The sequence below is a fragment of the Brachyhypopomus gauderio genome, chromosome 1, assembly GCF_052324685.1.
Source record: "Brachyhypopomus gauderio isolate BG-103 chromosome 1, BGAUD_0.2, whole genome shotgun sequence".
NCBI classification, from domain to species: Eukaryota; Metazoa; Chordata; class Actinopteri; order Gymnotiformes; family Hypopomidae; genus Brachyhypopomus; species Brachyhypopomus gauderio.
This window is the reverse complement of record NC_135211.1, coordinates 9,615,414-9,629,372: the sequence shown is the minus strand read 5'-3', so window position 1 is coordinate 9,629,372 and position 13,959 is coordinate 9,615,414. Positions and strand designations below refer to the sequence as shown.

Below are 13,959 nucleotides of genomic sequence, written 5' to 3'. Positions count from 1 at the left end.
AGAGTCTGAGCAGAGCAGACTCTATAAACCTTATTTACTACAGTATAATGACATTATTGGATGTTTGGTTTTATTGTAATTTACTTTATCCCACTCTTTTGTGTCTTAATAGCCTGTCTGCCAGGCACTTATGGGCTCAACTGTAATCAAGTATGCCAGTGCTCTGAGAAAAATCAGTTGTGCCACCCAGTGTCAGGAGAATGCTACTGCGCCCCAGGATACAGGGGCTCAAAGTGTGAACTTGGTAAAAAAAAAAACCAAAAAAACATTTTCATTTACTAAAAACGACAAGAGCGAACATATGATGTCACCAGATTTATGTAGATAAGTACAAATGTAACCTATTGACATTCTGAGTATGAATATGTTAAGCCTGTGTGTTTCATTTCTAGAGTGTGACAGAGGGCACTATGGGCCAGACTGCGAGCGGCAGTGCCAGTGTCTGAACGACGGGGTGTGCCATGCTGCTACAGGCACCTGCAAATGCCCACCGGGCTTTATAGGAGCTCAGTGCAATATTAGTAAGCCATTTGCTCTGTCAGAATGCTATGTGCTGCAAAATGTATTTATTTTTTTATTGTTTTGGTCATTTTATTTGCATATGTCTTGAACACATACACTATATTGCCAAAATTATTCGCTCAGCTTCCTTGACTCACATATGAGTTTAAGTGACATCCTATTCCTAATCCATATGGTTCAATATGATGTTGGTCCACCCTTTGCAGATAGAACAGCTTAATCTGGGAAGGCTGTCCACAAGGTTTAGGAGTGTTTATGGGGATTTTTGACCATTCTTCCAGAAGCACATTTGTGAGGTCACATACTGATGTTGGACGAGAAGGCCTGGCTCTCAGTCTTCACTCTAATGCATCCCAAAGATGTTCTATCGGGTTGAGGTCAGGATTCTGTGCAGGCCAGTCAAGTTCATCCACACCAGACTCTGCCATCCATGTATTTATGGACCTTGCTTTGTGCACTGGTGCAGTCATGTTGGAAGTGGAAGGGGCCAGCTCCAAACTGTTCCCACAAAGTATGTATACTGAAACATTCGGAGTTCCTTTCACTGGAACTAAGGGGCCAAGCCCAGCTCCTGAAAAACAACCCCACACCATAAGACAGACAAGTACCGTTCTCCTGGCAACCTCCAAACCCAGACTCTACTGCATCCAACACTTTGCATTACACTTGGTGATGTATGGCTTGGATGCAGGTGCTCGACCATGAAAACCCATTCCATGAAGTTCTCTGCGCACTGTTCTTGAGCTAATCTGAAGGCCACATGAAGTTTGGATGTCTAGTGATTTTCAGCATTCGTTGACCCTGCTTCGTCAGTTATGTGGCCTAACACTTTGTGGCTGGAGTTGCTGTCGTTCCCAAACACTTCTTATAATACAGCTGACAGTTGACTGTGGAATATTTAGGAGCGAGGAAATTTCACGACCGGATTTGTTGCACAGGTGGCATCCTATGACAGTTCCCATTCACCCATTCTTTCACAAATGTTTGTAAAAACAGTCTGCCTAATTTTACACACCTGTGGCCATAGAAGTGATTGGAACACCTGATTCTAATCATTTTGATGGATGAACAAATACTTGGCAATATAGTGTATGTAGTAGTGCCCCAGCAGCAGTGAACACTTCCGGTTTACTCCGTATGCTGACAGTTGGAAAATTCAATCCTGCCATCTGTTTGTGTCAGCTTGCCCAGCTGGGCGCTATGGGCAGGACTGCAGCCACACGGCCCTCTGCAGTAATGGAGCAAGAAATGACCCAGTCACAGGAAGATGTGTGTGCACCTCTGGGCATCATGGAGACAACTGCAGCCAAGGTGGGTTGAGTGAGAAGATGTTGCTGTAGGGTTATACCGACGCTGCTGTAGGGTTATACCGACGCTGCTGTAGGGTTACACCGACGCTGCTGTATGTTTACACCGACGCTGATGTAGGGTTACACCGACGCTGCTGTATGTTTACACCGACGCTGCTGTAGGGTTATACCGACGCTGCTGTATATACTGAGCAAACTTCAGGGTGTTCAGCATGTGTTGTGTTCAGGCTGTGATCCTGGCTGGTATGGAACAGACTGCTCTCAGCGCTGTAACTGCAGTAACAGGGGCCTGTGTGACACCATCTCTGGGAACTGCACGTGTGGACTGGGATTTGCTGGACCCCACTGTGAAAACGGTCAGACTTCATTAGGGCTATTCAACCACCGCTTTGGGCAAAACCATTTTGGAAAGAACTCAGGAGCTGAAATTACACTGCACTCTTTTTTTGACCCCTTCATTGATTCCTCTTCCTAATGTTTTCTAATTTCAGAAATATCTCAATTAGTGATTTAATAGGAATGTGGAAAATAAACTTAGGAAGTAGCTGTGTGTTTTGGTAGTTCATTGGGCAATGTCATGATTTCATTGATAGATTTGATGTTATACTTAGTGTTGGCTGCTTTTGATTAATTTTCTGTTAAAGGTTTCCTGATTTTGAAAAAAATTAAGTATTCTACTTAATGAACATTTCAACTGGAAACGAAATAGATCATGATTTCTGATTCTTACACAATACTCTACATTCTAGTTCATATTTTCATCTCTAGCAACCATGGGAATTAAATGTTATTTCATGAGTAAGAGGAATGCTGATGTAACTGCTTGTAGTGTGTGTGTGTGTGTGTGTGTGTGTGTGTGTGTATAGAGTGCCCTGAGGGCTGGTATGGGCCAAACTGTGTGCAGAAATGCCAATGTCAGCACGCTGGTACCTGTGACCGAGTTACAGGGGCCTGCCAATGTGACCCAGGCTACTACGGACCTCTCTGTGAGCATGGTGCGTCTCTCCTGCCCTCGGTCTCCACACTTCTAACCCTCAGGGATAATGGTAGCCTGCTCTGGCAGTAGATCACTCTTCTGTGCTCTTCAGGTCTCTTGGTGTTTGTATTTCAGTTTGCCCTACAGGTCGTTATGGGCACCAGTGCCAGCAGCAGTGCGACTGTGTGAACGGAGCTCTGTGCCACCCCAGCACCGGGCACTGCCTCTGCCCACCTGGGTACCAGGGACCACGCTGCCAAACAGGTCACACATCTTAACGTTTGTCCACTGAAATTTACAAAGGGGAATAGCAGGGCCTGCCCACCTGCTCAGGGCAACTGCAGTAATTGGACCTGGCAGGTCAGATTTCAGCTCAGGTCTCGTTGATGAGTCCACACCTGGCGCTTGAGTGTGAACTCTGGGGTCAAAGAAGGTTTGGGATTTCACATGGACATGAGGGGCATGGTTTGCAAGATTCGGGTTGTGACAGGAGTGATGTTCGGCCATAAATGACTGGATGATAAATGATAAATGTGAGCTGGGTCATTTCCGTTCTGTTGAGAAGGGTTGAGTGCACCTCCTTAATAACATCGCAACTGTTTTCAGAATGTGAACAGGGCACATTTGGTCCGAGCTGTTCTCAGTCATGTGACTGTGCAGAAGACACACCCTGCGACCCGCTCAGTGGCCGCTGCCTGTGCTCCTCAGGGAAGACTGGAAGCAAGTGTGAAAGTGGTACGTCCACAGACTTAACCACACGCACGCAGACCAGTTTGCTCCTAGCTGGTCATTTCAGAATTATTCCTGTTTTCCCTCCCTTTTCCTGATGTTTGGCTGTTAGACTGTAGTGTGAGCCGGTTTGGGCCCGACTGTTTGCTGAGCTGCGAGTGTGGGAACGGAGCAGACTGCGACAGCCGCACCGGCCGCTGCACCTGTCCGAGTGGCTGGATGGGGCCCATGTGCACAGAAGGTGATGTCACAGCCATATTAACATTTTTCCAGCCTTGGCTGAAGCTTTCTGTACTGTTTGTTCAAAAGTACCTGAAACATCAAGGAGATAATTTACATATACCTTGTGATACTGCATGAATTTTATCTCTAATGGAAGCATTAATATGAAGACAGCTCCAGTAAGTTATGGAATTGGGTTTTTCTTGTTTTGTTACATCAAGCACTAGTTTCAGATACCTTTTTATGTCACATTCTATCACATACTTGTATTGCTTTGTAGGATTGTGCTGTCGTATTTAAGACATCTCTGATATGTCCTTAAATCCATAGATGGACTTTCACAATTTGGTGGCCGGAACAGAAGAGTGGACCAGTTCTCTCTAAATAACTAATTGGAATTGTCCCTTTCAAAAGACTCTCGGATTGAAGCAGTACAGGGACTGAACACACACTAGCAGACATTCACCCAGGCTGTGGAAGTAGCTGCTTCAGGTCTTCAAATGGACTTGTGATTTAATGCAACCTTGTGAACTCTGAGGAGATTTTGTGTGTGTTTGTGTATTGGCTAGAAAGGGGAAAAGCTGATTTTTTTTCAGTGGTTCCCTGATGATGCACCTGGTAGGTCTCCTGATAGAGGACTATTAAAGCAATACACTTTTAATGGAAAACTTTATAAGCAAAATGGGGATGATTTATACTGAAGATGGCCCATGGGTAAAAAAAAAGACACCATTCAAAGACTCATAGTACTTTCCCTCTTCCCTGTTCTGGCATATTGTGCTTAGTAACAAGCATCTTAACATGGGATCCCATCTGTAGAAGGACTAGCCGCATAGCCTCACTATCACATCCTAATACAACATCCCTGATGCATTTCCCCTTTTGGCATAGTTGACATGACCCACATGTTGAACCGTTCATCTCACGTGAGCTGCCTAGTGTTACCCAGTGAGGTAGTTCTGGACCAACTGAGCCCAACACAGTAATGGGTCTTTCAGAGTAAGGATGACGTCAGGGCAGACGAGCATGGTCTTTACACTGGTTCATGCCAGTTTCCTCCTCCACATTTATGTACCCATAAGCTGTTTTGGTGATAATGGCTCCCTCTTCTGAAGAATCACTAACTTGAGAAGTAGGACAGTGTGTGTGTGCGCGTTTCCATGTCCATGAAATACTCCCCTTAAATAAAATTACCATTCAGTTACAAGTAAAAGGCAACATGTGATTCTAGGTCTATGACATTGAAGTTTAATGCAGGGACCCATAGCTTTTTCACCCTTGGTGTAACCTAGAATACAAGCGTGTCTACACAATCACCACTTACTTGAGCATTTATGTGATATTAGCAGCTATTCTCTTATATCAGGGCATTTATGTGTGTTTTATCTTAACCTCCATATTGCGAGGGTGTGATTATTAGCCATGTTCATGTTTTATACAGTGTCCAAATTTTAAAAAGCAGAAATGGTTCCCTCATTTTTTGAATGCTACATTACTTTAGGGGCATTCTCATATGAATGCCACAATGGCAATTTGTATACTGTACATGACTATACTGTACAAACACTTAATTCAGAGCTACTTTACCTCCCTGTTTACAATTTATTATTTTTTTATTACTGTGAGACATTTAGTCATTTGATTATTTGGTATTTTCTCTCGGGCCCTGCCCTCCTGTCTTTTTGTTGTGTTCATTTATAGTAGATGTGTACATGTTCTGAGAATAGAAACGAGAAAGTGGCGTGAGGTTTTGAAATTGCAGCTTAATTTAAGTACTTTCACCCAACATCAAATCCTTTCCCTTTGATTTGCATTCCGAACCGACTCCATTTTCCCCCCACAGTATAGATCATCTCTTACCTTTGTCAGTTTTGTTTCCCCACAATAATCATAAAAAAATCAAATCAAGACAAGATGGCTGATTTTCAATGTCATTATTTTTGTCATCTCCACTTCATAGACACTGAAGCTGTACATATCTAAATTCAGATTCAAGCACAATGCAGTTAGCAATGCCTGTCAATGAAAGAAAAAAAAAGCCAAAGTGATCACAACCATTTATATGTATATATGTACAAAGGTCAAACTATATACAGATATCTGTCAACATACAGTATCTCTCCACACAGGGTGGAAATATAAGCTTGCCATTGTATACATTTTACAGTTCTTCAGTATACTTATTCAGTGCAAATAACTGCTCATTGTCCTCATCACCGCCATCATTAATATCAAACCAGGGCAACAAAGAATGGTTTAAAAAAAAAAAATTATTATTCATCACCTTTAGCCTTTGAAAATACTGAAATAAGAAATAAAGAATGATGCTGTGAAATTAGCACCCACTGAAATGTGATATATTCAGGGAATCAGCACTGAATCCCACCTTCTGTCACACTGGAGCTGTAATACAGAACATACTAGAGGTGGCATTGTGGAAAGGAATAACCCATATTCTCATTAACATCCTAGTATAATAACTAGAAAAAAGAAATGTACTGCTATAGGTACATCTGGTCTCATTTCAGACAGGAATACCACTAACGTTATACTTGCCTAGTGAATGAGTCAACAACAAGTTAGTACCATTTTTGGTTACACTGATATGTTTTCAGATGCAGTGCTAAGTCATGACCGAATGTGGGAGCGAACACACATATAAACATCTTGCGCTGCACTAATTTCTCACTGCAGACAACAAACAGTAATGCCCTTTTTTTCCTGAGAGGATCTCTTGCACAGAAACAGGGCGACACAGGCATGATGGGCAGCAGAGGGGCTTCACAAATTACATCAGGACTCAGCACACATATATCTGATCTCAATTATTCAATCTTGCTGCCTGTAACTGGATTTAGCTTTCTTAACTCAAATACAGCATCGTACTGAACCCAGGTATGGAGCACACTTCCTCATTTCCTTGCATGATGGTACTTCACTAAACTAACATTTTAAATTAGGCCTAAATCTAATCCTAATCCAACATTTATACTAATTGCTTTTCAGTGACTATACTATTGTTAATTTCATTTAAATTACCAGTAGTTTTGTTTACATGATTATGAACCATTCTAATTTATGTAATATATGTTTTGGTAATTAAAACATTTGTTGAAAAAAGGGATCAGATTATTGGATTAAAGTAACTGATATCTGATAAAAGTGCTTACCGTTCAGTCAAACAGTATAAGGAACTGCACTGGTATCATATAGTGGAATGAAAATCCAAATGTGCTGCACCAGCCCCCTCACTGCTCAGTGAAGAGATGACACGCATTATATTTCCAAGCATTTTCTACTATTATCTACTGACATCTGAGAGTGGAATTTCACAATGGTCTACACTGGGCGTTTTGCATAAAGTAATCTGTCCTTCGAAGAATGCAGAGACACAGTGAGATGGCACCTACACACTGACGATATGAGACTTCCCTTTTTTGGTGAAAGTAGCTTTTCTCCAGCAGGATGTGAAACTGAACTGTTCAATCTCAAGTGTCACTACATCAAAATTTGAGTCCAGCAATGTTTGTGAATATGAATACAGCAATGCCTGCACATCCCATGTGAGTAGGAATATCAGCATATATTAGCCAATGAAAATCCTACGCTGAAGAGGCCACTGCTCCTCCGTGTGTGTGGACACCACTCACGTCCCCTGGACTCGCTCCAGGATCGGCTGAGAACAGGAGGGCACTGTCCTCTTGCCCTCTATCTCAGCAAACTACTAGAGAATGGGACTGACCAAACGACAGTCCCCTACCCTACATATAAGGTAACCATGTCGGGGGGTGTTTATATTTATTTCACTAGCTTGACCAGAGAGAATATACACGTGAAAGCAGAGATGGCATAGCACACATAAAAGCCAGGAAGTACATGCTCAGTACATGATCAGTGGTTTTCACCTCCGGAGGGCGGAGACAGAGTGAGACGTGAAGTGGGATAAATCTTTGGCTTTAGCCACATGTAATGTCACTGGTTCTTAAGAGTAAGGTCCAGTGTCCAGAAGTGAGACATTTACATGGTGAGTTCTGCCTCCTGACTTCACAAAACAATGCGTGCTCTGCATGTCGCTCACAGAGAGGCCTGCTCAGTCATGCATGCGCGCGCACACACACGTGTGCGTACACACACACGCACAGCTGCAGTCCCTGAGCTGCTGACAAACCAGTCAATGCTCCTACAGGGCAGGTATGCTAATGCCGTGAAACAGTCTGTGTTTATGGGCCTGGAACATCAGACAACTTGCATCTGTGCTCTTACACAGGAGACATGAACTACAGTGCTGCTGTGATTCTCCATACACATCAAGACATAACAGATCTTACTCTGTTTATACTGTTTGTTTTTTTAGGTTAAAATGTTGAGGGAATTTCATCAGATTGCCAATCGCAAAGGGACTAACCAATGCTTTAAGAAGGCTCCAATAACAGAGAAGTAGCTCAGCATGAGGGACTGTAGCAACTGCCAGACACATTTTTCAATGAGGGATCTCGGAATGCATCAACACGTGGTGACTGGTGTGCTCATAATGGGGCGAGACTCGTGCTGAGACTGAGCGCCTCCTGCTGTCGGTTACACCGCCCACCAGCCGCAGCCGCAGGCCACAGTGACCCCCGTTTAACAGAGCAACCTTGGCAAAATCCTGCTGTTCTCCTGAGGAGGATGGACTGTACCATGGGGCCAGTCAGCAGGGGCCCAGACACTGAAAAAGTGCCCTAAACTGAGCGAAGAACAAAGCAACAAAAACTATTTGAGTTTCTCTGCTCACGGTAGACACCAGTAACTCCCTCCACCCCCAGTCACGCCTTCAGATGGTCTCCTAAAGTGCTGATTGGCCCATCTGCAAAGGGGCGCATGCAATCCTGGTGCAGGCGACACAGTGAAGGGTGTGAGGGGATAAAGTTTTGACGATGAGACTGGTGTTCGCAAATGAACGAACAGGCCTCACGAGCGGCTATGGGAGATGTGCAACAAATCATGAATTGAGGAATTGAAGCTCCATCTTTTTTTTCTGTCAAATAGGCATTCAATATAAAAAAATGCAAAGAGGAAAACCAAGTTCCAACAGCCAAGCAAGCATGTGCTATTTTGTTCTTTTTTCCATATTATCATAATTTTTAAATTACTTTTTTTTTTCCTGCAGAGTTGAATGTATAACAGTTTAATCAGAATGCATAAACCCGCCAGATAAATCTGGCTTTTCCCTTTTCTATGTATTTAGTATTTTTTTCATCTTTTGTGTTTGTTTATTTATTAGGCTGAGAGGGGGGGGTTGCTTTTGTGTTTGTCTTGCCCTGTGTGTTTCTATAGGCCCTCCCCTCCAGGGCTGGGGCGCCTGCCGGTTTCATGCGCTGCTTACTCATTCAGTAAAAGCTCAAGCAAACGGAGGAACAGGCAAAAGGCGGAGCAGGTTGAGCCCCGGCCGCCGGACTCTAGGAGCGGTAGTCCTTTTTACTGTAGGGCTTGTTCCCCAGGATGCTGTCCACCTCATGCACAATGGAGGAGGATAACTTTGGAAGGACCTGAAAAAGAGGCAGCATAGTTAAAGTGAACCTTTCCAGCTGTTGATGAGTGCACACTCCAGTATAGAGTGCTATTTTCTTGATAGCAGGGATGTCCAATGCTTTGGCTGAGCTTCCGGGGTTCCTATAGACTTTGCGCTAATATTTACGTGCCTTCATCAACAGGCTTAGATGTGCTTTAAGGAGGTCTGAGTGGAAGATCAGCAGGAACAGTATTGGGCATTCTGCATTTTTAACATCCTGTTAAAATGGCCACTAGGGGGAGCGTGTCAACTAATAAAGAAACGCACTGCATTGGAGTACATTTAACATTCAACACTTCAAACAGATTGAAGACTTTAACATGCAGAAACCTATGCAGAAATAATATTGATCCACCTCCACAACTACACCCACTCTTCACACAAACATGGCGGAGGTACATTACCTGTATTGCGCCTATATTCTCCATGAGCTGATCTGTGTTGGAGGCCCCTAAGAGCACAGAGCTGACTCCTTCATTCCTCAGGCACCACGCTGCAGAGGACCAACACACCATCACACCAGTACCACCAGGACACACACACACGCACACACCCCCCCAATTTGCACACCCGCACATATCCACACACGCACGTAGCCTGCGAACTATAGAGTGCAAGCATATAAAACCACCACAAAACATTTTAGTTGCTTCCAAAATGAAAACACACTGTAGCTACGTCTTCCACCTACACACACTGAGACATCTCACACAACACACACAGAAGGGAAAGAAAAACATTAAAAAACAGCTGCCAGACCACACTGTTACCATGGCTCCCAACACCGGGGCAAACGGAACAAAGTCAAAAATATTTTAATTTTCCCCCTCACTGGCCTAAGGAGGTGAGGAGGAGGCCGCTGATGGTGAGAGCCCCACAGGAGAGGTCTGGAGAGGAGGTGAGATAAGCCGTGTGCTCCAACCACACACCGCACGCAACACCTCGGCACACACACCGAAGGGTAAAGCTCTCCTTCAGAGAGAGCAAGAGAGTGTGTGTGTGTGTGTACGGCACTGCCATCTGTGTCTGCCACACTTTGTGTAGGCACTACTGTGTTAATCCATGTTTAAACACTGAGGCTCCCAAACAAGAATCTTTTCATATTTTGGTATTATTATAAACAACTTCAAAATCTGGCTGTGCGGGTGACAGCAGATTCTGTTAATGGTGTGTGGTTTGCATTGCATTGCATGCACACACACACACACACACACACACACACACACACACACACACACACATGCATACACAGGTTATTTGAGACTTTCTTGCTGACTATAGTAAAGAGCTTTCAGCGTCAGCAAAAAAGGAAATATTGCTCAGGTTGTAGCCTTCTACTTACACAGTTAGAGTGATGTCTCCTAACTAGGGTTGCAACGGTATGAGATTTTCACGGTATGATAACCGTCTCAGAAAATACCGCGGTATCACGGTTATCACGGTATCACAGTTAGTTTGTATATTATTAAAAGATACACTGACCCTTAAAGAAATTACAAGTTTTTTTTGTTCAATTAACTATTTATTGTAGAAACCTGGAACTATTGTATACAAAATGTCTCCTTTAAAAAAATAAGCTGTACACATGTTTAAATAAATACTGCAAAATTAGATAAACCTAAATCATGGATTTCAGTACAATTATTTAAGTTTAAATTATTTAATATCTGATAAACTCAACCTGGGTCAGTGTCTGATCAACAACTGTTGTAAACGTCCGTTGTACTGCCAAGTTAGAATATAACCAGATACTGCAGAAAGAGAGGATTTATTTCTGACATGACCCTCACAATAGAGATTTCTATTTTAAGGCTTTCACACCGAGTCTGGTTTTAACATATGAAAAACAGGCACGTAAAATTTTGAAAATGAACGCATGTAAATTAATGGCATCTTTCACATCCAGTGAAAGCAAGGACCTTAAAAATCTATGGATTTACACTTTCACTAGTGACCGTAGCGCGCGACTCGGCACAGTTCTTTTGTATTACGTTAACAAATACGAGCCTCTTGTAATTCCAGGACGAAACACGAGAGAACGTGAAGACGTTAAGACTGGGCGTTTTGAAAATAAACAACCATTAAATAATTTAATAAAAAGCGAATTATTTTGAGTATATGTATAAATATTTAACTTAATTAAGTTTAAGGTGCTGGGAAATATTGAAACGGACCTTTAAAGTTACGTACAAGTGCTTTAATTCCACCTTATAAAGGTGTATGAACCCTGCAAACATGACTTTGTTCATTGCGCTGAGGCGCGACGCGCGCAAAGTTACAAAATTCGAGACGTGCACGACCTCGCGAATCGACAGCGCGCGAGACCCGCGCTCACCAGCGGAGCCACCGCGATTACGTCATTTTCGCCGCTGATTTTAGTTAAGCTTTTTTTTTGTTAAAAAATTTGTTAAGTCTAATGCACTTTCTGCCATTCTCACTGCTGTGTGCTTAGTAGCTGAACCGGAGCGGAGTTGCGCATGCACGGGTCAGTTTCTCCGCTGGCTTGCTTTTTACCGGTAATAAGCAAACGCACACGGTATGATAACCGTGCATTTTAATACCGTGGTATACCGTGAAACCGGTTACCGCTGCAACCCTACTCCTAACTAAAGCCATTTATATCCAACATCAGCACACCGGCGTCCTGCCGCCTCCTATTACGTCCCAGATCACCGCTTGCTTGCTGCGCGCCATTAACAATAATAACCGCAAATCCAGCTTGGCCTTTATATCTTCAATGGTAGCCTGGTGCGGTGTGTGTGGGGGGTTGTAACAGGCTAGCAGAGTAAAGTAACTGAGGGGGACGGAGGGATTTGCAGGGAAGGTAGTGGCACTCGTTTAAGGGGTGAGAAGTGTGACCAAGGGTGCTCCGTTGCTTGGGGAGCTGGGTGAGCAACGCCTGTGGGTTTTGGACAGTGTGGATGGAGTGAGCTGGGTGAGACCTGTCCGCACGACTGAGAGGGACCGAGTGTCTGCTGGGGTTCTACCAGGACCTAGTGGAGGATCACACATATAGAGGTGGTGTTCTACCAGGACCTAGTGGAGGATCACACATATAGAGGTGGTGTTCTACCAGGACCTAGTGGAGGATCACACATATAGAGGTGGTGTTCTACCAGGACCTAGTGGAGGATCACACATATAGAGGTGGTGTTCTACCAGGACCTAGTGGAGGATCACACATATATAGAGGTGGTGTTCTACCAGGACCTAGTGGAGGATCACACATATAGAGGTGGTGTTCTACCAGGACCTAGTGGAGGATCACACGTATAGAGGTGGTGTTCTACCAGGACCTAGTGGAGGATCACACGTATAGAGGTGGTGTTCTACCAGGACCTAGTGGAGGATCACACGTATAGAGGTGGTGTTCTACCAGGACCTAGTGGAGGATCACACGTATAGAGGTGGTGTTCTACCAGGACCTAGTGGAGGATCACACGTATAGAGGTGGTGTTCTACCAGGACCTAGTGGAGGATCACACATATAGAGGTGGTGTTCTACCAGGACCTAGTGGAGGATCACACGTATAGAGGTGGTGTTCTACCAGGACCTAGTGGAGGATCACACGTATAGAGGTGGTGTTCTACCAGGACCTAGTGGAGGATCACACATATAGAGGTGGTGTTCTACCAGGACCTAGTGGAGGATCACACATATAGAGGTGGTGTTCTACCAGGACCTAGTGGAGGATCACACATATATAGAGGTGGTGTTCTACCAGGACCTAGTGGAGGATCACACATATAGAGGTGGTGTTCTACCAGGACCTAGTGGAGGATCACACATATAGAGGTGGTGTTCTACCAGGACCTAGTGGAGGATCACACATATAGAGGTGGTGTTCTACCAGGACCTAGTGGAGGATCACACATATATAGAGGTGGTGTTCTACCAGGACCTAGTGGAGGATCACACATATAGAGGTGGTGTTCTACCAGGACCTAGTGGAGGATCACATATATAGAGGTGGTGTTCTACCAGGACCTAGTGGAGGATCACATATATAGAGGTGGTGTTCTACCAGGACCTAGTGGAGGATCACACATATAGAGGTGGTGTTCTACCAGGACCTAGTGGAGGATCACACATATAGAGGTGGTGTTCTACCAGAACCTAGTGGAGGATCACACGTATAGAGGTGGTGTTCTACCAGGACCTAGTGGAGGATCACACACATATAGAGGTGGTGTTCTACCAGGACCTAGTGGAGGATCACACATATATAGAGGTGGTGTTCTACCAGGACCTAGTGGAGGATCACACATATAGAGGTGGTGTTCTACCAGGACCTAGTGGAGGATCACACGTATAGAGGTGGTGTTCTACCAGGACCTAGTGGAGGATCACACGTATAGAGGTGGTGTTCTACCAGGACCTAGTGGAGGATCACACATATATAGAGGTGGTGTTCTACCAGGACCTAGTGGAGGATCACACATATATAGAGGTGGTGTTCTACCAGGACCTAGTGGAGGATCACACATATAGAGGTGGTGTTCTACCAGGACCTAGTGGAGGATCACACATATAGAGGTGGTGTTCTACCAGGACCTAGTGGAGGATCACACATATAGAGGTGGTGTTCTACCAGGACCTAGTGGAGGATCACACGTATAGAGGTGGTGTTCTACCAGGACCTAGTGGAGGA

General features: G+C 44.2%; 2 protein-coding genes across 13 annotated transcripts in view; one reads left to right on the top strand and one right to left on the bottom strand.

The window, feature by feature from the left end:
• The window catches only part of megf6b (multiple EGF-like-domains 6b), a 58,439-nt gene extending 52,428 nt beyond the window's left edge, over positions 1-6,011 (top strand). For both annotated transcript variants that reach the window (XM_076986388.1, XM_076986319.1), the window contains 9 exons: positions 113-244; positions 393-521; positions 1,705-1,833; positions 2,060-2,188; positions 2,699-2,827; positions 2,944-3,072; positions 3,415-3,543; positions 3,650-3,778; positions 4,090-6,011. In XM_076986388.1, coding sequence (XP_076842503.1) covers positions 113-244; positions 393-521; positions 1,705-1,833; positions 2,060-2,188; positions 2,699-2,827; positions 2,944-3,072; positions 3,415-3,543; positions 3,650-3,778; positions 4,090-4,151 — 1,097 coding nt within the window. In that variant the 3' untranslated portion in view covers positions 4,152-6,011. The remainder of the gene's footprint in view (positions 1-112; positions 245-392; positions 522-1,704; positions 1,834-2,059; positions 2,189-2,698; positions 2,828-2,943; positions 3,073-3,414; positions 3,544-3,649; positions 3,779-4,089) is intronic.
• kcnab2a (potassium voltage-gated channel subfamily A regulatory beta subunit 2a) overlaps positions 5,679-13,959 on the bottom strand; it is a 137,015-nt gene continuing 128,734 nt past the window's right edge. For 7 of the 11 annotated variants that reach the window (XM_076986456.1, XM_076986625.1, XM_076986546.1 and 4 more), the window contains one exon: positions 9,292-9,800. In XM_076986456.1, the coding sequence (XP_076842571.1) occupies positions 9,517-9,800 (284 nt within the window). In that variant the 3' untranslated portion in view covers positions 9,292-9,516. The other 4 variants (XM_076987007.1, XM_076986929.1, XM_076986409.1 and 1 more) reach the window with 1 other exon arrangement.